Source organism: Tamandua tetradactyla, chromosome 18, assembly GCF_023851605.1.
Source record: "Tamandua tetradactyla isolate mTamTet1 chromosome 18, mTamTet1.pri, whole genome shotgun sequence".
In the NCBI taxonomy this organism is placed as follows: Eukaryota; Metazoa; Chordata; class Mammalia; order Pilosa; family Myrmecophagidae; genus Tamandua; species Tamandua tetradactyla.
In genome coordinates this window covers 49,131,004-49,156,218 of record NC_135344.1, presented here as the reverse complement: position 1 = coordinate 49,156,218, position 25,215 = coordinate 49,131,004, and the positions used below count along the sequence as shown (strand labels likewise).

The window sequence follows — 25,215 nt, the reverse complement described above, 5'->3', positions numbered from 1 at the left end:
ATTCACATGTAAGGGAAGCAGTAAAACAGTTACATGTATGTGAGTGTGCGTGTTCAAGTACACACACCTTTCAACTAAATCCAACGCATGAAATATTCAAATAGATGAGTTGTGATCCTATTTACCAGTAAGGATTTCAAAGCACTGGAAGTCATAATAAACTATTTTTTAATAAACCTAGAATGCATTTATAACATGAACATTTACTTTTTATTAAACTGACATTTATTATTTTAAAAAAATGACCTGTTCTTACCTAAAAAAAAAAATTACCTTTCTTACATGAAGGTCTTCAAGGTTATTATATAAGATTTTTTAAAAATATATGCACTCTATATTTAATATCTACATGCATGTTAGCCACTAAATTCCAATTCAATTTGTTTTTCTGTTTATCAAAGCATGACCTAGCCAACTAAAGCATAACGAAATATTTCTATAATAAAAATATTTTGAGAAAAGGAAGAAATTCTCAAATTCTGACAGGTGGACCACTCATTTCTAAGTGTTAACGGAATTATCAAATACATCTCTGCATGAAAATTGTCTTGAATATATTTTTTAAAAATCCATCATAGGCAGAAGGTAAAGTGAAAATTGAAGAGCTATCTCCATAACAGAATTATTAACTCACAAGCCCTTTTCCCTTTTTGTTTCAGATATTACCACTTCCCTTTGCTTGGCAGAGAGGATGCAAAGACTTTAATATATAAACAAGTCATTGTTAGAGTAATTAATGAAGAACAAAATACTGTTAAAAAAAACTGTTTAAAAATCTCTGAATTATTCCATTTAGTCAATTCATCTATCACACCCAAAAGACATTGTATGAGAAAAAAAATGCATACTGTAATATCATGACCGAATTATAGAAAGTAAAGTTGAAAGGACATACACGTTTTTTTCTAATGTAATCCCTTATTTTTAAAGCTGATTAAGCTGATGTACAAAGAGATTAAGGGTATGCTTCAACTTCTTTTTGAATTCTAGTTATCTTTAAAATGTAGGCAAAAAGAAAAAGCTGCACAAAAGGCATGCTGAGGTCCCAACCCCTGACTGTTGGTGTGGACCCATTTTACATTGGATGTCTTTAAGATATTACTTCAGTTGCGGTGGGGCCTAACTTAATCAGGTCAGGCTTTCATCTGGATTCCTGGGGTCCTTGATAAGCAGAAGGAATTTTAAAGAGAGAGAGAGAAAGCCATGAGGTGCAGCTAGAATCTGGAAGCCAACAGAATCCAGAAAAGAAAGGAGAAGACACTATGTGCCTTGGGCATTTGATGGAAAAACCAAGGAACCCCAAAGATTGCCAGATAGCCAGAAGACCCTGAACCTAGGAAGAAGTGAGTCTTCTAACCTCTGAAACCATAAGTCAATAAATTCCTGTTTTTAAGCCAACCCAGCATATGGTATTTATTTTAGTATCCCAGCAACTAACACAGAGGGTAAAATACTTCATCTGCAAAATTTACAGTTTAATGAAATGTTTTACTTTTATGTTTTTATTGAATTAGGACAGCATTATTGACTCAAAATAAAGAAACTGAAAACTATGCATCCATCTTGAACTAGTCTTCTTATTACCAAATTCTTCATTCTGGTCTGTATGTTGTCTACGTTACCTTATTATCCAGCCTAGTGGCGAGACATCTCCCTTTTGCCCCTCCTTTTTTCCAATATATATAATATACATTTTTCTCCAAAATGACATATATTCTATGTTCTTTCTTTCCCTTGGTATTACATGAATAGATTGCAAATATTCCATAATTAAGAACAGGAAAACTGAAGAAAATTTATTTAATCTCTATCTTATATAGTTACACATGTGTCTTATAAACCATTTTATATAGTTTATTGAGTTTAGCTCAATAAGGCATTGTTTTACCTACCTGTGTTTTACATATTGAGAGGATTCTTAGAAGTCTTAGTATCCTACTTCAATTCTTTTTTAATGAAATATTAATTTATTAGTGCTAAAGAAAACAGACATTTAATTTAACTTTATATTTTTTATTGTTCATGTTTTAAAAATATTAAAATGGAGTTTGAGCTGACTATTCAACATTAGTTCCTCCTACAATATCTCCAATACAGGCCTCTGTATTAGTCAGGGTTCTCAAGGGAAACTGAACCAATAGGAGATATCTGTAAATATGAGCTTTTCTAAAAGTGTCATGCAATTGTGGGGATGCATGAGTCCAAATTCCATATGGGAGGCTGCAAGTTGGTAACTCCGATGAAAGTCTTGGATGAATTCCCCCGGAGAAGCTGGCTGGCTGAAGTGAAGATAAAAGTTCTTCCACCGTGTTGTTATGACATCATCACTTCTCCCTGAAAAGTCTTTAATTCATTGGCTGAAGCCCAAACTGACTGGATCATCTCACTGCGGAAGACTCTCCCCTTAGTTGATAATAGATGTAATCAGCCACAGGTGCAATCAACGGACTGATGATTGAACAAACCAGACTTCCAGTTTATTAACCAGCCACAAGCTGTCCTTGTGATAACGAGCAGGCAAGTGCTTGCTTGACTAGACACCTGGGCAACATCACCTGGCCAAGTTGACACATGAACCTACCACAACAGCTTCTGACACATCCCATCATGGGTGCAGACACCCTTTTTAAAAGCAATTTAACTGCCCAGTCAAAATAAAATGGTGTTCTAGATCTGCACTTCCATCAGCCAAATGTGGCTATATAAGTTTAAATTAAAATAGCATTTAAAAAAACTAGTTCCTCAGTCAGTTACACCAGTCATTTAATGGACTCAATAGGTACAACCTGACTAGTGAATGCTTCTTTGGACAGGCCAGATGTAGAACATTTCCATCATTGCAGAAAGTCAGTTGGATAGTGCTGCCTACATTTTTCTCCAAACTCCAACTTGAGCTGTTCTTCCCATTCAATCTGTCCAATTTCCATCTTACTGTCTTCATACCCAGACCTCTATGTCTAGACCAATGGCTCTTAAGGGAGCATTCTGCCACCCAGTGGACATCTGAGAGGTCTGGAGACACGTTCCGTTGTCATAATGGGGTGGGGGAGGCATGGGCAAGTGGGAGAAGGTGTCACTGGCAGCTGGTGGGTAGAAACTAGGGATGCCATTAAACATCCTAAAGTGCACAGGAGGTCAGAAGGGAGGCATGGAAAATGATTCCAATATATCCATGTGAAACCTGACAAGGTTTTCTTTAGTTTAGCAGAAACAACTAGAGGTCACCTTACCTTTACTCAGTATATTATGAGAAAATGCTTTCCACCACCAAAGTACATAATATTTGAAGTTATGCCACTGCATTTAATTAAAGTCAATATAGATTTCTCATCACATTGACTATGCCTTAGCCAAAGAGTCAAGACTAGCAACCCCATCAAGAAAAGCATGACTTTGTATACAGGGAGGCTCACTTTAGCCATTCACATTCTCCAATACATTAGCCTAAAAAGATGACGGTATTAACATGTGAAATACATAAAAGCAAATTAACAAAGTGAAATATTTTAATAAGAATATTTTGGCTTCTCTATGATCCTGGTACCATATAATCTCATTGCCAAAAAAAGAAAAAAATATCAAAATCTGAGGCTCTCATTTAGAAATGAGATCATTCATATCTAAACAGAAACTCCATTCTTAAAATGTAACTAAATAAAAAGTTCTTACCTACGGCAATAGCTATTCTACTTTATACTAAGATATCATTTCAAAATCACTGACGATCAACGAACTCTCCTCATAATTTACATAATAAATACTCTGAAATCTTTTGAACTTATTTAAAATAAGAAAAAGAAAAGGCCCCCCTTTTTTGATTTCTTGTATGTTTAAACTTGAGGATTTCATAAGACTTGCCAATATAAACAACACAAATAGCTAAAAATGCAGCAAATGTTTGTATCCGATTTTTAAAAGTCAGTGTTAAAGGAAGCAAGAAAAGTTCTTTTTCTATATACAGAGCAAGCATAAAGCTGGAGAGTAAAAATTCCATGTAAACTCATTAATTATAGCAGTAATCAACTAATTTTTAATAAAATTGGCTAATTTTTTTCCATTTATAACCCTTCAGTTTCATTCACAATGACCCAAATAAAGTACATTTACTTGCCTACCATAATTTAATACCTACAGAAACAAATATCTACAAGGGGTGTTTTAAAATATCTCTGAAAATATTAGGCCTAAAGTGCTATCACTTCTATTTTCTTTACATTGTCAACTTCCTTTCCATCAGGAACAGTGGTGTTTCAGGAATCTTTGATGGACACAGTAGTAAGAGAAAAGGATCTTTCATTCCTATACAGCTGAATAAATAAAACCCCAGCAAAATACTTGCTTGCCCAGCACAATCCCCAGGTTCAGTTGTTCTTTCACACCCCCCTTTTTTAAAAATTTTATTTGCAACTTTTTCTTTCAGGCAAAAGAAAGCACCCAAATTAACTTAGAAGAGGCAAGACTCAAGAAACCAAGGTGGATAAACTATCATCACAGAAACCCAAACTGCATTGATACAGCCCATAATTTAAGATCATGGAGCAAAACACTGATAAGCTTGGATTTACAAATGTTTATAAATCAGTCTAACATCCTAGTTTTGAATTAAGTCAATGAACCCAAAAATAATGAAGCAGATACACAGACATTTATTCCCATAGAAAGAGTAAGATAAAAAGTTAACACAAGAGTAAGAGGTGGTAGTTGTTTTTACAGATTCTGACTCGTTTTTTTAAATTTTGTTTGTTTGTTCCAATTAGAAAGGCTTACCATCTTGCTGGCCATGAAGAGTCTGGGGACTCTGCATTCTTTCTTCAAGATTGGAGCTGAGATCTGAGTTCACAGCTGACATCCGTGTTGAATCACTCATATCAAATTCATCACTTTCTATTGAACTTTCATCCTGAAAATGTTGTTAAAATATCATCAAGCATCATAAGACAAATACATTCAAATAATAACCACTAAATATCTATAGTGTCAGTGAGAGTTTAGCAGGGGATAAACTTTTATAGAACTCAGTAACATATTACACATTCTTAGATGCCTGAAATAACAAATGATAGAATAATTCCTTCAAGGAATTTCAAAACTTGTAAAGATATTTTCTTTTAAGTATCTATTTATAGGTGGATTTAATAAGTAACATATTGTGTTTAGGGAGAATGTGGTTTGGGAATTAGACTGAAAAGTGAAAAAATTGATTTTTTAATTAATAAAACCCTTAAAGGAGTCAATCATAAAACATAAAGAGAAATACATGTTTCGATTGAAAAATAAATGACCTAATAAAATCTTACAAGGAGAAATCTTATAACACAGTAAGGAAAACATAACCAAAAATTGGCCACTGGAAAATTGATTCTAATAATAGAAAACTTACATGTCTAGATACAAAGTCCACATTTGTTGGAGAGAAAGATATTCTCAGCCCAGAACACCCTTTCTTTCCTTATGAGTGAATGTAAATTGCACTGCCATCACAAAATGAGAATCTATGTAAATTTATGCAAGATCCATTTTCCAAAAACCAGTTCACCAAATTGCTAGCTACGTCCCCAAAAGGTCAGTTTGTCAAATGGCCAGTTCCTCAAAATTTGTCAAAAATTAACTGAAACCAAATCTAGGCTATTTTGCTGCAATTGAAGTGATGTTTTACTGATTTTCAGATAAATGTGTACTCAGTAGCCAGGAAGATCTGAAAAAATCTTTGTAAAGCATTTGTTTAATTGGAATTGACAAGCTTGCCTTTAATTTGCAGATGTTTAGCAATTAGAAGCAGCAGTAGCACTCCTATTTATGTTGCAGACACTGTTCTTTATATTTAATTCCTCCATTAATCTTCATCAAAACCTATGAGTTAGGTGCTAGCTTTAACTCAATTTAATAGATGAAGAAACTGAGGCACAGATCGGTTAAATGTTTTCCCCGACTATCATCTACCAGGACTAAGATTCATGAGTCACCTTTGCAGAGGAAGGCATGTTATGTTTTATGATTGACTTGTTTAAAAGGATTTTATTAATAAATCCTTGACTTCATAAAAGACATCTTCATATCAGCAAAGAGACAGCTATGGTAGGGGTAGAATTATTGTCCCTGAAAAGTCATTTACCCTTGGAGACTAACAAATTAGTTCTCTGATCCATAGTTGGGGCCCAGGTGATTTGGGTGTTTACCAAATGTCTGATCATCTCTGGGCATACTGAGTAGTTATAGCTCTTCATTAATTCAGCAAGGAAATGCCACACTGTGAGGTCTCTAAGCAATCAGCCAGATAGATATTTCCTGGTGGCATGCCCTTTCTCAGTACATTATATTATCTCTAACAATAATATCTAAGAAAATCCAAAGAATCTGGACTAAAAATATATATTTCTCAAAATAGAAAAATAAGGGAATTCAATGTGTACTTCAGTGTCGTCAGTTATATTGCATAAATATGCATACATATATATGTGTATCTAGAGTATATGGATATACATATGTATACTCTTATTAGTATCTGTGATGGCAATAGTGTTTTGGAGTGCATTCCCTGAAGCCAGACTGCCTGGGTTCAGATGTATTAACTTGAGCAATTTTCCTCATCATCTGTAAAATGGAAATAAAATGAAAATAATAATAGTACCCACCGCATAGGGTTATGTGAGGATTTAGGGGGCATAATAAATTTCAAGTTCTTAGAACAAGGTCAGGTACATAGTGAGCATGATATTACCTTTTGTTCTTATTACTAAGTGTATATAGTCAATACTATAACATATAATAAGATACACATTTCTTATTTTACATTATATAAGGATAGAAAAAATACATATAATGGTAAAAATGACCAACACTTGTTTATAAAGTAATGGTACACTCTACATAAACTTAATATTTATAAGAGATTATTATGCATACCACATAGAGTGAACTACACGTAATCTATTTAAATATTATTTCCATGGCATATATGTATACTACATACAGTATATGAGATACATGCCTGGGTAAAATGTTATGTGCATGTGAGAATATATGTGCATGTGTGTGTGTTTAAAGTTAAATACAAAGTCAGGTAACAGTTTCCCTACTTTGTGAAAACGGTTTTACAAACTGCTAGAGAACATTATAGATAATCAATACACAATTTATCACTACTAAATGACACTCTTGTCAGCACACTTTAAAAAAAATTTGGACAAGGGATTAAATTGATTAAATTCTAATCACAGCTTTCTGTATTTTAATGTATTTATCATCATAGGTTGACATAATAGCTGTCACTTCATTTAAAATATTTTCCATCATGATTTCTATGAAATATTATTTAGTTTTCAGAATTCTACTCCTTATTAGATTATCAAATTCTATTCCAATTATTAACTGATTAAAATACATTTTAATTAAAGGTGGGAAAGATGTATGAAATATAAGATTTGCTTTTATTAATTTTGGAGATAATTTTAATCATACTAGGAAGATTACTGAAGGTTTCTAAGGGTGAAATAGCAGAAAATTTGATGGATGAGATATTAAGTAGTTATTTTATTCATGATTATTTTAGACCATCCATCTAAATCTTTCCATATATGCGTACATATTTTTTCTTATGACAACTAGTCTCCACATCCTGCATTGTCAGCTTATTCCTTATGTGACTAAAATCTCATGATAATGAAGGTCACAGCTAACCACCATAGTAATTCTGTCTCCTTGAAGCAATTTTAAAACTTAGAATATTTTACTATAATAGTTTCTTCCCCATCATTTCCCTTTTAAAATGGTACCTATTGTTATAATTAAAAACAATATTACTCGAGATTTTATTTCTGTTTTGAGGATTGGCTTGAAACTCAGACCCCTGAGTTTCAGTTTCCAAGTTCTAGATTCTACTAGAGTTTCAACCATGCTCTGATTTTCCCACATCCTAAACTATGTAATAGTCACTCAGCTCTAGTTCCCCCCCACACCAGTTCTGCCTATCAACTACCGCCAAATCAATCTTCCCATTTCTGAACAGTCACTTCTCTGCTCAGAAAAATTGCTGCCATATTCAATGTCTACTGACATTGTAAGTTCCTCAGTAAAGCATTTAGGATTTTCCATAGGACTGCTCCAAAACCATTCCTTTCAACCTTATCTTTCACTTCTCTTTTCCAATTATGAGATAAGTTGCTCAAACCAACTTAAGCCCATATCACTAATGTTTGTATGAAATGCACCACCTGAAACCTTAATGTGCATGAGTGTAGATCCTGTCAAAAATTTAGATCTCTAGGTCCTACACCGAACACAGAATTAGAATCTTTGGGCAGGATCCTGAAACACACATTTCAATAAGCTCCACAAGTGTTTCTAATGTTGGTTATTTATCTAGAGCTGTTCAAGAAAATGTTCTGCAACGATGGAATTTCTCTACACTCCTCTTCACTGAATAAGGAAACGACAACCTATCTATGGCCACTGAATACTTGAAATGTGGGTAATGTGACTGAAGAAGTACATTTTTAGTTTTATGTGTTATTTTAATTAATTTTCAACTAACACATGTGGCTAGTGGCGCTCATAGTGAACAGTGAAGATTAGACGAGCTCTCATTGCTAGAGATTTAAAGTATTTCCATCATTCACTACTAACAATGCAATAAACATTGTAATGCACAAACTGTTTCATGCTTTACATTATTTAGTATAAATTTCTAGAGTCAAAGCATGTAAACATCTTTTAAAAGTTTCCAGTATACACTGCCAAATTATTCCCCAGAAAGTCTGTTCCAATTTAAGCTCTCATCAATAGCTTATAAGAAGGCTAATTTATCTTATAGAGGATACTGTATTTTGTAATATCGTTCTCAACTTGGTAATCCCCAAATAACAATAAATTAATTTTATTTTATCTAATAGAGCAAGGTTGATTATTTTTCACATTTTTTGGGCCACAGTGGCAGACAGTCTCCAAAGATGCCTACCACCAATTCCTAGCCTCTCTGTACAGCCATGCTGTCCCTCAGACCAAGAGACAGGATTTTACTTCTTCTTCCCTTGAAACTGAGCTGACTAGTTGCTTTGACCAATAGAATGTGGCAGAAGTGATGTGTAAATCCCAGGCTTACTCTTTTTATGCCCTGGGAGATTCTGCTTCCTTTCTCTTGGAAACTAGCTGACATAGAAGAAGAAATCCTACTGCCCTAAGATCACCACACTGTAAGGGAGCCCAAGCAAGTCACACGCAGAGAGAGAGAGAGAGAGGTCATGAGAGGCAGCACCAAGGGGCGCAGTATATGTGAAACTTTCTTAGATCAGCCAGCCCAGTCCAGCTGAGTGTTACTGAACAAGAGGCCCTAACTGATGCTAATAACAAAATAAATCCCCAGCTGAGTCTTGCCTGAATTCCTAACCCACAGCACAATGAGAAATCACAAAGCATTCTTGTATTAAGTTTTACAGGATGGTACATAGCAATAAATAACTGAAAACCATCTATTTTATTTTTCTTTTTACCTATACTTTCAATACTCATCAGGGGCATTAATTAGATAAAAATTAAATGAATGCTAATAACACTACCACTAGCCAATCTCAGCATCAGATCCATCTAGAAGGACAGAGGACTCTCTGTATCCTTCAGCATCAAGTACTTCTCTTCCCTGGGAGCACATGCAATGAGAGTGCAGCCATTCACATGGCCAATCAGAGCTATTTCTTTAGCTCCCCTTGTTAGCTTGTGTGTGAGAAAAGAAGAATCATGTTAGGCAGGGTAAGAACTGGCAAAGAAGTTCCATACCCCAAAAGTGCCAATGTATCTTAAAAATCTCCTGTTAAAGCTTCTAGATCCACAAGGGGCATCCAATTAGAAGAATCATCAAACTCAGGAAATCCTAAACAATCTTACCAGGTATATATAGCCCTCTGAATTCAGATACAGTTTACCAACTGGAATCATTTTTGCCATAAGCAATGTTGCCTAGTAAGTAACGCTGTTGCCATTTCAGTTTTTATCAGGTTTAAGGAGAACAAAGCTAGAAAGTTAACCAAAGGCCAAATTCTCATGCCAAAGGGAAAAGGGTTTCATTAATCCTTCACACGCACTGATTACTGCAATAAACTCCTACTTATCTTGTTTCCAATTGTCCCACCTTCAGTCTATTCTCAATGGAAAAGCCTGTGTAATTCTGTTCAAAAATAAATCAGATCATATGACTTCTCTGCCCAAAACCCTCTAATGGGTCCCCATTTTATTCAGAGTAAAGGTTCTCAGAATGGCCTGTCAGAACCTATTGGACCTGGTTTTCCAATATCTCTAAATTCTATCCTATTATCCTCACCCTTGTTCATTCTGCCCCAACTGCAATGACCAGCTGTCTGTTCCTACAGCCTCCCAAGCATGGCCCTGCCTCAGGGACTTTGCACTGTATCCACCTGATATATGCACAGCTGGCTCCTTTATTTTAAAATATTTCTTTCAATTCTGCCAAATAATACCCTCCCAATGTAGATATTAATACCCAATCCTAAAGGAATTCCCATTCCGTCTCCTTTAATTCTCTTAATATCATATAGCAGCTTCTTAGTCACACATAATTTTAATTATTGATTTTATTTTGTTTCCCCACAATAGAATATAAGCTTCAAAAAAGCAGAATTTTTGTCAATGTGTTCACTACATATCTCTAGTACTAAAAGAGTGTCATGCATTTAGAAGGTACTCAATAAATAGTTCTTAATTAACTGAATGTTTATTAAAATTTAAATACAATTCATCACTTGAATTCCCTTTTAATGTGACTTACTGTTACTTAACCTTATTTCCTCCCTTTCAAAAATAATAATATCTAAAATTTTATAAATAATCTATCTGATGTTTTAACATAATGTACATCCAACTTAGCATTTTCAAAAGAGAAATTTTGTTAATCCAGTAATAAATTTAAAAGAAGCTATTTCTTCTGCATTAAATACTTATGAACTTTTAGAAGCCAGACGGACTCAGCATATGTAGGTACATTATTGGCACAAGTTGATCTTCATACTTTTCTGGTTTAGAACTAAACATATCAACATCTGAGTGTGCTACAAATAATTTGACTCTAATTTATGAGTCTTCTTATTTCAATTATGTAATGGGTCATGGGAATATTCTGTTTCATTTGCAAGGATGAATAGACATTAATATTTTCTCAATTGTCTCTGATGTCTTTAACCCACTGATTGTAATATCACTTATTTAATAATTTTTATATATGGCCATCTGATTTTGCATTGCACTAGCAAAGATCTTAGAGGAGTATAACCTGAATAAAATGCACTGAAGTCAAAAATTTTATAAATTCAGTTTTGAAATTGAACCTGCTCAAATACAGAGGAAAACAAAAAAAATTGCTTTGAATTTTATGAATAAATTTAGTTACAATGTAATTCTAAAATAATTTAATGATCATTTATCAAATAGTGATATATTTGAAAACTACATATTTATCCACAGTTTCTGTTCTAGAAAAATATCGAAAGAGAATTTAATAGCCTGAGAAACTATTCCCAAAGCAGTTAATCTGACCGTTCCTATAAATTAACAGCTACTAACCAGTTAACGAAGAATTAGTTATCAACCAAAATGGGGGGTAACTAAAATCCTAGAGAAAAATATTCAACAAATATGCACTGTAATGTCTAATACCTACCAGCCCATGGCTAGATTCTCATGATACAAATTAAATCTGATAATGTGAAACTTCAAAACACCTCTAAGAAAAATCATCTCCAGTTGTCTCTAGTAAATGCAGAGATGTAGACAAACAAATATATAGAATAGTAGTTAAATGAAAAAGAACTTTAAAATATACATAAGATCTGGGTGGTGGAGAAATGATTCTGATTTCTAAGTAGACTAGCCTTAAATTTTCTTCAGTGCTCACTTATCTGGAACTTTCTTCTAACCATTTTTCTTTCCACCCTGAACTTTCTAGCACTTTACCGAGACTAGCTTAGTAGTGTTCTACTAAAGAAAATGATTCTTGGGAGGGGGCAGATGGCCGCGTAGAACTGAGGTAGGTGTGTTAAGATAAGGGCTCTGTATGCAGGACTAGAAATCTCTGCCTGCTTTCCCCCGACCAGTAACCCAGATGATATTCGTTCATTAAAAATAAATTGCCAGGAAAAAAAAAACCACAAAGGAAAAACAACAACAACAAAAAAAGCCCAGTGCAAAACAAATAAACAAACAAAAATAAATAAATAAATAAATAAACAAATTGCAGGGCGGGCCACGGTGGCTCAGTGGCAGAGTTCTTGCCTGCCATGCCAGAGACCCGGGTTCAATTACGGGTGCCTGCCCATGTAAAAGTATAATAATAAATAAGTAAATAAATAAATAAATTGCCACCTTCAAAATGCCATCGTGCTTAATATAATAGTCGGCTATCAAACCTCATTGCCTTTTGTAAATGATACAAACACATGTATTTCCCTTTTTACCTCGTCTTGCTGTGAGTTGAGCAGCTGCAGTTTCATGTGCTTCATGTAGGCCATGGTAATTGGCATGTTGTAGTCAATCATGCTGGTCACCAAAGTGGGAGGCTTTCCATTATCTGTAATGAAACATGTTTAATGGGTAATGAGAGAGATCCTGTGTTCTACCTCCAATTTCAGAATGATCCAATGGGTGCAAATAGAGATAGGGCTCCACACCCCAAGCCTAAGAACAAGATGGTGTGCTACGGATAGCGTGTAGAAAAAAATAACTGGTTAGGATCCATCAAGGTATACTGACACCAGTTAGTGCTATGGATAAGTCAGGTATTTCTAACTGTAGGAGAGCTTTGTAATATCCTGAGTAATAATGAATAAAGGTGGTATAGTGATTATAAATAATTAGTTCTGTTTTTCTGCTTTATTATAGAACTAAGTTCTGTACGTGCTTCCTGAGAGCAGAAGGAAATTTGCTTTCCCCTCCCCCATCCCAGTCTGTACATCCTCCAACACATGGGAATGAATCAAACTAAATATATCTGAGATTAATTTAATCCCAGAGAGAAATTCACAGACTGTGAAAATTATCTAGATGATTGTTAATAAAAACTAAAGCCAAATCATTATAAGTTTTATGTAAACATTTTCAGTAAAAGCATTCCATTTTATTCATCATTTGCAGAAACGATGAATTGTTGGGTTGAAATGACATTCATAGGACATCAATTTCTTTGAGGAAATTGAAATGAAAATTAAAACATTATAGAGGGAAAAAAGTTTCACAGTTGAAATTATCTTTCTCCTGAGACTGGACACTAAGTTACTTTGTAAGTGGATATTCAAAATTCCCAACCTCCTACTTGAATAAATAAGATGATCTGACCTGTTGTAATGTGTCAGCCTTAACGTTTTCATAAAAATGTGAGATATAAATTGGCTTTATGAATAAAATTGCTTTAAATCTCACTGTTTGACACTGCAGCTACCTTTATGATCTGTTCCATCTGGGTTTAAATGCATTCTTTTCTGGCACTCTGAGCAGCTCATTAGAAATCGTGTCACCGCTTCTCTTGGTAGGAAGGCATAGCTCTCTGAAATCTGAAATGATTCACAAAATATGGATGTTATTATATAAGCTGACTGAACACGATTTAACAGAAACGATCATTGTATTTCCAAATAAGACGCATTATTCCATAATGGCAGGAAGCACAATGAAAGCATGCACTGCATACCATGCATCATTTCAAGAAATATCTATCCAACTTGATTGTGTGCCTCTTAATGGCTAATAACGAGATGTGTGGGAAAAGTCACCCACACCTGGATGGGTTTCTTTTATATTTCTGCATTTCTTTTAGGAAAAGAAAAATCACAGCATTCAGATAATCTAGTGAATTTTCTTTATTATTAAAAATTGCCAACTTTTTTTTAAAGCCTACTGTTGTAGCACTATCAAAACTTCAACCAATTTTACTGGTATATTTTTAAATGTTGCCCCAAGGAGAAGCAATTTTTGGATTTTGCATAATGATTCATTATGGCTTTTCAAAATATTTTAAGAAGAAATAAGAGATAAAATCTAAGAGAACGCATATATATTTACTGCAGTGAATCATCCCTTCCACAGAAAATGACACACTAGAAATACATAGTTGGCCATCTATTTTATTTTATGTCAGTTTTTTTTTCTATAATCTATGTCCACAACAGCTCACATTGACTGTTAGCACAATCTTTCTCCCTACACACAAGATGTATGTTCAGAACCATGATCTAGAATCAGAGTAGAAATCAATTATGCTGTCACAGTGATTTTGTAAATATTAACCTACAAAAGCCAAGTTATTTCTCTCTTCAAAGCAAACGATTCCTGATGTGAAACCAAGAGATTAAACATCTCCAAAAGGGAATAAAAGCAGACACTGATTCACATAATGCTAAGAAGTCAGATGCTTTAGTTTTAGACTATAGCAAAGACAATATTTCAAGAAATTAGATAAGTGGGAGGAAAGAGTGAGTTGTAAATTAGACACAAGTGCCACAATGGCCTTTGTCACATACTGACGTATTTTAGCAGAAAAGAGGGGAAAATATGCACCACATGTGTACTTCGGTGTTAATATGTGCCAATTCCATTTGTGGTGATAGGTTCAACTTCTGCTTACCTATTCTCGTAGAAGGAGAATAGCATTGGAGGAGATCCCACATACCAAGATCTAAATTCTAAAACATATTTAATATTAGCATTAGTTTGTATCACTTAGCCCCACTGATTCTCAGAGAAAAGGTTTGGTAGGAATACTGAGAAACAGGAGGAACAAGCTTCAATTAAAAACCTGCCTGCCATGGATGATCCATATCAAGATAATTAAAATTCAACTTTACCAGGACATGAAATTTAAGACTCTGATTTTTATTATAACTTTGTAAATTAAGAAGCCCAGATTTTTAAAGAAAGCACTACCACAGAATATACAAGAAATTGCGGAAGAAAATCAAGCAGAAGAATTAGAAAGTATTTTTTCAAAATATTTTATATTTCAATATTAGTTACTGAATAAGGAAATGTATATACAATCCAACTTTCATTCACTCTCACTCTACATATATGTATACATCCATTTTATGGAGAAAAACAACACTGTCACCTAATTTATTTATATGATTAGATATCTCTACAGAGTATCTGAAAGCCAATTATACATTAATTCTGAAGTAAACCAAAAAAAGGTATATATGGTACATGATCGGTCTATATATTGCATATTATAGCTCACATAGAGTTGATAGCCCACTAGAACTAATGATGGGACTGACCAATAAATTCATTATGATTGGATTTGTGAAGACTGTTGCATTGATTTTCATGGAGGAAATCTATTAAATCTTTTCCCCACTTATGTAAGAGAGAAACTGTTTTTTGAAAAAAGAGAGGCATGTGGTGGAGTTGAGTGACGCCTCATTTGCTTCTGCGGTCCTCACTAGCCCCACAATCTGCCATTTCCCCAGTGTTAATAAAGCACTTGGTACCGGAATCTCCTCTAGACAGATTTATCATTCACCTCACTCAATTGTACCATCTGTCTTGGAGTTATTGTTAATCACATCGTATTTCTTTTACAGTTTTTTTTTTTCTGGAAAAGAAGTACATGTAGCAGTCACAAATCTGCTTGTGTTCATTAGTTTGCATATTTGTGTGTTAGTGAAAGAGAGAGACTTTGCACGTGTGAAATGGTACAAAGTCCCACTTTGTCTTGATAGAAATGATTTTCAGCAAGTGTTACATGACATTATTCTGTGAGATGCTGATGTCGTGCTTGGCATGTCACTGTATTTTAGGCAGTTACCATAGTGGATAAAAGCTTTATTTGGTAGTTTTCTTGGTGTTTCAAATGCAGTTTATGGGGAGACCTGTCCAAAACCTGAGTCCTTCCTTTCTGCCTCATGTTCATGCCCACAGAGTCTTCTGAGCCATGGGGAGGAGCGCCCCTCCTAGTAGGCTCTTCCCACCACACACCCCTCTCCAGCTCGGTGTGTCTCCTACTAAGGTATCTCCGAAATTAAAAATGCCCTAGGTGATGTTAACTGCTGAAGTTCTCGGAGCAATTAAGAAGAAGAAAAAGGAGGAGGAATAGAAGGAAATTCCTAAAAATCTCTTAGAATAATTATATTTCACAATTAAAACTGTGAAATTAAATACCACCACTCGATGCTGTGAGTATCCCTCTGCACCCCATTTGTAGCTAATAATGACATTTGGAACCTGAGGCCTGGGCTAAATATCCCTATGGCCACAGCCTGAGTGAGAGACCCTCTTTCTGTGTTCTGGGAATGATTGCTTGAATTCTAAATCAACTTTAAATAGATGTTCATTAAAAGATGATGAATCCCAGGGGCATGAACTCTTCTAGGTTGACCATACATCGACATCCTTTGTGAAGCGTGTAATAGCAGTTGCAAATAAAACCTACGAAAAAGGAACAGAAATCTTAAAATGTTTTATCTAGAGGCTTAAAGTGCCATTCTACTAACATTATGATTAGTTATAAATGTTATGATGTATTCCAATATGTATTATAATAAATGCCTATTTCCTCGACACCCTTTTGAAATCTAACCACTTTTCCATTTCTAGGATTGAAATTGGAATTTGAATATATATATAAAGAATAAAGGTGGGGTCAATGCTTCATTTGAGAAAGAATTCTTAGAAATCTTCATATTTTGGAAAAACATAAGGAGTAATTCCTCGGGATTTGTTTACAAACAGAGTAAATTCTACATCTTGCTAGTAATAAGAAGCAATACCTAATATGCATGGATTTTAGTTTTGCTCCCTCTGAACTAAACACTAAGAAGACAATTGCCATATGATAAACCATATACATTGCTTATGACACAGATAAATATTCATTTTTTTTTTTTTTTTACATGGGCAGGCACCGGGAATCGAACCCGGGTCCTCGGGCATGGCAGGCAAGCATTCTTGCCTGCTAAGCCACCGTGACCTGCCCCACAGATAAACATTCAAAGAAAGAACTAAAACACGGCCATATTGCACCACATAAACTCATAACCCAGAACTATTTTTCATGTAAATAACTACAGAGCATCTAATTTTTAGAAACTTTATTTCCTATAAATCTAGACTTCTTTTCTTCCATTTATACAATGTCTTATACTTTTCCTTGCACTTTTATATTCGTTATTTTATACAATCAATAAAGCAGATACTATGGTAAATTGTTGCTAGATGGGTAAATTGGTATAAAGAAACTAAATGAAATACTATTGTTACACAGCAGAGGGCAAAGAGCTGAGGCTCATACCCAGATCTCCCAAATTCTGATCTATTTATGTAAAGTGTATTGATCACTGCTGACTTATCTAACAGGCAGATTAGACAAATGCTTAGGGCCCATTTAACTATATTGTCTAGAAAAGCAGAGAGAGCAAAACAGATTACTTTTTAACTTCGTATTTCAAAAAATTGAAAGTATCAAAGTAGTTGCTGTATGAAACATCAGAATTTTCAAAATTTCTTTAAACTTCAGTTATGACTGAAGATTTTTCTTTTTGCTATTTTTTTAACTTTGAATTAGCTGTGCTTGGAGGGTGGGGAAGTCGTGGCATCATATAATACATCCCTGAATAGTGCTAGATAGGGCTGTATGCAGCTGATGTTTACTGGACATAACAAATCACTAAAATCACTTTGTTTTGAGGTAATTCTGAAAAATACTCTTAGGTGAAGAGTGCATGCATAGTAATAATCCATTAGACCAAAAGCTGGACATATTTTGTCTAATATTAGACAATTAATGGATTATAGGAATAATTTATTAGATCAAAAGCTAGACATTGGATCTGCCTGCCTAATCCAATTTGCATTTACTCTGGACTTCAACAATTTTTACCCCAGAATGCTAAATATTGATTAAGGAAGATCTTGTGTCATATTGTATTTGTGTGAACCCTAAACTGCCTGTTAAGTGACCTGTGCCTTAGGGATGTCTCTAACACCAGGATGCTGCTAGATTTACACATCAACCCTAAAAATTGCCACCACTTTTCTGGTACAGGATTCTCATTACTTGTGGGGGTTCCTATCAATCTTACACTATTTCCTATTTTACCGTTCTGGAACTGTTATCATTTATCCCAGCACGCCATTTTCAATACATGTCACCGTCGACTTTTTCTTCCCTTCTTTTTTCCTCCTATCATTTTCTGTATCCTAACTTCACAGCCATCCAGAAGCTTTCCTTAACTTTTTTTTCACCTAGTTGGAGGGAGGTAACCTGGCCCAGTCAGGAAAAATCTAAGCTTGATTTTCAAATAATGTTAGAATTGTTAGGTAAAATACGGGGCATCCAGTTGAAGTTGAAGTCCAGATAATCATGCAATATTTAGATCATGTTAATATTTTTAAAGTCCACTGTTTATCTGAAATTTAGATTCAACTGGTCATCCTGTATTTTTATTTGTTAATTCTGGCAACTGCAAAGAATACATATAACTAACATGAATGCAATATAGATTAGAGTCTGAAGATAATTTTAAATTTGAAACAAACTGTTATATCAGGAAATTCTAAGAATATAACAAGCACAGAAGTGGGAGGCAGGGTAGGTGGACGTGAGGATAGGGCAGTGTGCAGGAATATGAAATCACAGCACTCACTTAAAGCAATGTCTTCCAACTTTTTTGACCAACATCACAGGTATATAAATACATTCTACATCAAACATTACACATATACATGTTTATAGAATAAAAGGTTATCATTTCTGTTATCCCAATCAATGATATGGACTTGACAACCCACTAATCTGTTATGACACATAATGTAAGAACAGTGGTCAAAAGCCGAGCAATGCAGTCTCCCCATCCAAGATTTTTGTTCTGGTGCTGGGAGAAGATGGTATGTGTGAGATGAAATAAAAAGTGAAAGCTGGCAAGTCCAAAGAAGGCAGAAGTTAGGCAGGGATATTTTTAGAAAGTTCAGGTCAATTTTTCAGAGAGCTAATTGCAATTTTGAGATTTGAGGCAGATATATCAAATCTGAAAGTAAGAGGTAGAGAAATGAAAGGGTGGAATTAGTGCAATGACAGACAGGCAGTACCCTCCAGGAACACAGAAATGGTACAGATACTAGTCAAGGTGAGTGCACAGTCAGCTGGGACAAAAAGCCCAGCTACTCACTCCATGATGTAAAAAAGCAGAGTCGAAAACCGTATAGGGTAAACAGCATTGCAGGGCAAAATCAGATCAGTTTGACACTACATCAATATATGTTATCAGAAAAAATAAGAAATAGATATTGGTTACATTAAATCAAATTATAATTAATTCATTTTATTTGAAATGGTTTTTGCTTCATTGATTACATTGCATATTTAGCCAAAGTCCTTTGTAGGAAAGAACTTTATTACCTTTCATTTATTTTTTTCATCAGTGATAACATGAAGTTTGGAACTTTATTTTACAATAATTAAAATAGTCAGCAATTGAGTAAATGTGACAATATGCAAAAGACAGAGAGATTCAAATAACAGTAAATGTATCACTAAAGTTGTGGGTGTTATTTTGTGTATCCATTCTTGTGATAAAATATTTGACTGTTAAGGAACAGATTGTCACTAACAGAGAATATTTAACTAGATGAAACATATATATAAAGCATATGGGTTCTAAAAAAGTTTTCTTCATACATGTTTTCCTAATAGCAAAACAAAGTGAATCTCTACATTTTGCACATAAATAAAATGACTCAGAAAACGAAATGTTTATAGAATTATTTGCAGCATAAAGAAGTACATTAAAATAGACAATTACATACATGCGAAAGTTGGAAAATTCATTTTCTTTCTTGATTTTTCCTGAAGAGTATAAATAATATGATATATTAGTACTTTTGTGGGGGATTAAGGAAGAAAGACAAAAATTCAACCTTCCTAGTCTAGCATTCATTGACAAATTCATAAGGACCTCCCTGGTTTCTGCTGCAATTCCTCCATTCAAGCTGATATTTACTTCACAGTGCTAGTCAGGGTAAAGATGGTACTTCTTCTGGAAGAGGTAGCTAAGAATAAGGCTAATGCGGGCACTCAAAGTAGGCAGCGATTAGCCCTTTTAAGGAAAATGGAAAAAGATGGACTTTCCTGTGCTAGGGAGTCCATTAAGTCCCATAACCCTCAGATTCAGTATAGGCAAACTGCAGATTCTAAGATGGCAGTGGTGTACCACAGAGGCTAAGTTCATCATCTGAATTCTTGAATTGCTCAAAGCTTGACAAATAAAAACATTTTTGTGAGCTACCAAGTAGAGCAGCGGCCACATGGTTTCCTTCAGAAAATGACTCTCGACTGTGGGTTTTATTCTATGTGCCCTATTTGACTTCTGCAAACGGGGAGCAGGATGCAATTTTGGTTACCACGTTAACTGAAGATGGTGTTACTGGAAATTAACAGGCAGGAATTAGGAACATTAAGTGGGCTACTTGGGACAATACCAACTGTTGCTCCCAAACCCTGTGGTGACATATTGAATATTTATTTAAACTACCTAAATAACTGTACTACTAATGAATATATGTAACAAAATACATAAAATTTACATCCTCCCTAGTGAAGAGAACGAGCACACTTAGAAATCTCTTAGTCCAAATTCTTGGAATAAGTACACTAAGTTTCTTTCATGACTCGCCAAGGTTAAGTGTGGCTGTGGTAGGTGTTTGATGGGAAAGGACCCTCCCAGAAAAATGGATGCGGAGGGGAAGATGGAGAGTAGAGCAGATAAACAGACAAAGAGAGGAGGGGGGTGAAGACTGATTCTTTCCACTTACCATGAAATAACTAAAACTACATCATAATAAACTAATAAATGATCTCAATTCTAGGAACTCATGAATTAATTGGTGAGTATTATCCTTAGGCCACTGAGAAGCACAGATGATACAAAGAAAGAAGTAGAATTTTCATTACCTAGTTAATAGAAAAAGGAAGTTTATAATAACCGATACTCCACAGAAAACTTGATATTTTAGAAACCACCATCATTCTATTCATCTCAGTGCAATAACTATTGTGTTTGAAGCAACCGCTATGTGAAATATTTTACATGGACAGTACTTATGAGCTTCACAAAAATCTCAAAGGCAATAACATGCCAAGATCACACATCTAGAAGTTACCTTACCAGGATTTCAAGCCACGTCTAGCTAGCACAAAGGTGACACCATGTTCTTTTATTGCCACATACTAATTTCACATTCTGTACTTCCCTTCTATTATAGTATATCCAAATTAAGTATGCTTATAGTAATTCAATTAGGTGCACAGATAAATATAGTTTAGGAAACTCAGGAGATTTTATCTATCACACTATCAAATTACCCAGGAAAACATAAACCTCTAGGTCTGACCAAAAAAGACTCAAAAGGAGGCATTACTGACTTAATGCCTAGAAAAGCTGCACTAGCTCATTTGTGCCACTAGGGGACACTGAAGTAGCAATTTACTAGGCTGGACATGAAGAGTTAATGAAGTTTCTTCAAAAGGTTATTTTTCTTTCAGGAAATATGCTCACCGGTACAATATTGTTTAATAGAAAAATTACTGATGATAGGGTTGGTGACATTAGTTAATAAGCTAATGATTTCAGTGAGCTCTTATGTCTTCCAATCCATTATATTCTTTTGATTGTCTCCAGTAACAAAACGGAAGCTTCCAAATACAAAGGATTTGTTTCATCACCTTGCTTCCCTGTTCTAACAAGACCTATATGAAAAATGAATCAATTCTGATGAATGACAGTACACTGTCCTTTTGTTTTTAAGATTGCTATTTAATAACTTTATTTGCCATGCTACTGATTTCTAATTCTAACCACCACCCAAGATGGTTTATGCATCTGACTTAAAAGTCTGAATAATATTCATCGCTATGAAAAACAATGGGATTATTCTAACATAAATGAGGAATTAACATTGTGTAATATATTTATGTTTAATCACTTTTCAATATTTAGAAATCACTGTGTAAAACGTGTGTGTATATATACACATATACATACACATATTTCTATATAAACATATAGAGAGGAAAATTAAACCAATGTATGGAAAAGGAAGTAATGTGCTCATATTCTATCTCAAAGATAACATTATTTATTGGAACATTGAAGTTTTCCCTGAAAAGCAAATGGGGAGAATCTATATTAAATATGGGTTTTTTTTAACGTTTTTCTGAGCCTCCAAAATTGCATAAACCCAGGCATGCTGTTCACCATAAACATCAGCTATACGGTGCACAGTCTGTATAGTCATGGCCAACAGCCCTGATCTCATTTTACTGTTTTTATAGAAATATCATTAAACTATTTAGTTGGTGTCAAAGAGGCAGAAACTTAAAGAGAGAAGTGACTAGTTTATTCCTTCAACAAATATTTTTCAAGTACCTACTGTGAGCCGGGCATTTTACTAAGTTATGATATGAGAAATGGACCATGGGAAAAAGTAAAAACAGAGGCCAAAAGAACCTCACAAAAGTTCCTATAAAATATTTACAGTTGACCAATGTTTTATACTGATAACACTCCAAGGTGAACTGGTTATAAAATACACTACTAGATTATTGAAGTATTATATAACACTTCCGATTATTTACATTTAATCACTTTTCAATATTTAGAAAATCATCTGTGTAAAACATATGTGTGTATATATACACATATACATACATATATATATATATATATATATATATATATATACACATATATAGAGGAAAATTAAACCAATGTGTGGAGTTTCAGTGAGTTCAATCATGGAACATGTCCAATTAAAATTGATTGGACTTGGAAGAGTTAATTTTTTTCATATAAAAGCTACTTTGTTTTTCTTCCTATAGAGTTCACACTGAAATGTTTACGCTGGGCATCTCGCATACATGATATTCATAATTTGGCAAGCATTTACGAAGCACCTACTATGAGCTGGACACTTGGGCTAGGTTCTGAGGATCCAAAAGTGACTGAGAAATATCCTCTTAGACAACAAAACACTAAAGACAATGTGGTTGGACTGTGGTTCCCAGTTTCCCTTATTTATTCACAATAACACAGTAACTACCCAGGGCAGATAATGAAACATGGGGCTGGGACTCCCAGAAGCCACGAGATAAGAACTGGGATGGGAGTTCCAGGCCCGCATGAGGGGAAGTTTCCAAGAACAGAAGAGAAAGAATTTTTGCAGCATTAACATGTGATCTAGATTCCAGTTCTATCGATCCAGCCCTTCAGACCCATTCCATAAATGTTGATTTGAGTTTATTTTACGATCTTAGATTTTGTGCTTATGAAGTCACACAGCAAATGGCCAAACAGTCATGAAAATGACCCACTGCTCAGTTTGTTTTAGAGTCAACTGGTGCTCACCTAGGTCGTTAAGGCCTGGAGTTGACCGTAGACTTCTTAGCAGCTCTGGAAGAAAAAAAGAAACCAGAGCTGCAAAAAAAAAAAAAATTCAAGCTTAAAAGGATCTTCTAAAATCTCCACCTAAATCTCATCATCAGTCTTTCTTGTGGTGAAGAAAAATGAATTTGTTCTCAATACTTAAATATTTCTGTAAAATAAATTGCTAGTAGCTTACTGGAGGTTCACCATTCTCTGATTCAAGATCTGGGTTTCGTACTCTTCAGCCTTCAGCATCCTCTTTTTTATCTTTTAAAGTGAATGAAAGGACAGTTGGATCTTTGGAGGTGTCTCTCTCACTTTCCATGCCTGTAATGGTTTTACTTGCCTGGTACCCACTCTCAACATTTCTGCCACACATCTTCCCAAATTCAGAGACTCAGAAGTGGGGAAGGGGCTCCCAGAGGCCCTCTCTCCTCTCCTGCCATTTCCATGGAAGAGTTAATTTTAAGGTATTTTTCAAACACTATCCAGAGCAGTTGTTTATTTAAGCCACTGTAGTTCACAATAATAAAATGAAATGTCACTTGCATTAAAAAGCAGAGACCTATAATTGTTTATTTATTCTATTGTTTTCCTTCGATTTTGTTTTTATGAGGTCAGACAAGATGGTTTACAGACATAAAATTCATTTCTAAGGCCCAAGAGAATATTTATTTCCACGCTTTCCTCAAAAACTGTCCATGCACTTGGATATATGGCAGAAAAGGGAAGAATTTGAAATATAAAAAGGAAACGGGATGGGGCACAGCCATTCTTTTTATTCTATTAGTGAAATATTTCTAGACAGCACTTTTTTCTTGGAAATATACTTATGCTTATAGTTGTCAAATTTAACCTTTTCCCTCTATTTCAACACAATAATATACGTATCTTAAAAATATTTAGTTAAAAGAATACTCCCCTTTTTGCAGGAAATACAGATTTTCAAATAAGGTTGTTTTTGGGGTTTTCATCCTGGTTTGATGACAAGAGTGCTCAACTTCTACCAAACAACTGCCAAGTGATCATATGCATGATGTCACACTAAGTCACACACAAAAATCAGAACCAGATCCAATGCTAATTAGGAGATCAGAGGATTTACCTCTGGCATGTCACTCATTCTCTTACTGTATCCTTTCTGGCTCTTGAGTAAAACTCAGCTAGAGATGGGAGACGAAAGCAAATTTTTCAAATGACACATATAAAATGTCAATGACTGCTAGCTGCCAAATTTATTCACTACCTTCTCTCCACCAATGATACCCGAATCTTATATAAAGCTGCAGGGGTCAATGATCTAACATAAATCAATTAAGTTCTAATTATATAGTGTGAGGTGCTGTAATTGGTAAGGGCAGTTACACATTCGAGGCCCACAGCTTTCCCAGCATCAGTCACAGAAGAATAGAGGAAACCCCTATTTCACCAGCGTGAGACCCAGAAAATTCTGTAAACCCTGTCTCAGACGATAGGGCTACGTTATGAGCTACGCTGATGTAGCGCCAAGTATTAGGTTTGCAACAAAAAAAAAAGCAAAAGGAAAGCTTTTATTAAACCAATCGTGTGCATAGCACAGTCTTCAAGTTCAGGTCAAGAATAAGGACAATTGAGATGTGTTATCACCTGTTGCACTGCAAGTTAAAGTCAAATCACAATTTAAGGAACCACGCGTTGATTGCATAGTTCATAATATCGTGAAATTTGGAGCAAAAACGGAGAGAAGTGAAAACCCGCTGACATGCAATAATCAATTTTACGGCCTTCTTTCTTCAATTGTCCTTTTAAAATCTTGGGAATTAGAAGT

The 25,215-nt window shown here is 34.7% G+C and overlaps 1 protein-coding gene across 10 annotated transcripts in view; it reads right to left on the bottom strand.

The window, feature by feature from the left end:
- Window positions 1-25,215, bottom strand: part of NOL4 (nucleolar protein 4) — a 377,490-nt gene that overhangs the window by 242,624 nt on the left and 109,651 nt on the right. For all 10 annotated transcript variants that reach the window (XR_013165209.1, XM_077135663.1, XM_077135662.1 and 7 more), the window contains 3 exons: window positions 13,436-13,547; window positions 12,456-12,568; window positions 4,768-4,900 (listed from right to left, as the gene is read on the bottom strand). Coding sequence is in view for 9 of the 10 variants with exons in the window: in XM_077135663.1 (XP_076991778.1) it covers window positions 4,768-4,900; window positions 12,456-12,568; window positions 13,436-13,547 (358 nt within the window). In the remaining variant the exon portion in view is untranslated. The remainder of the gene's footprint in view (window positions 1-4,767; window positions 4,901-12,455; window positions 12,569-13,435; window positions 13,548-25,215) is intronic.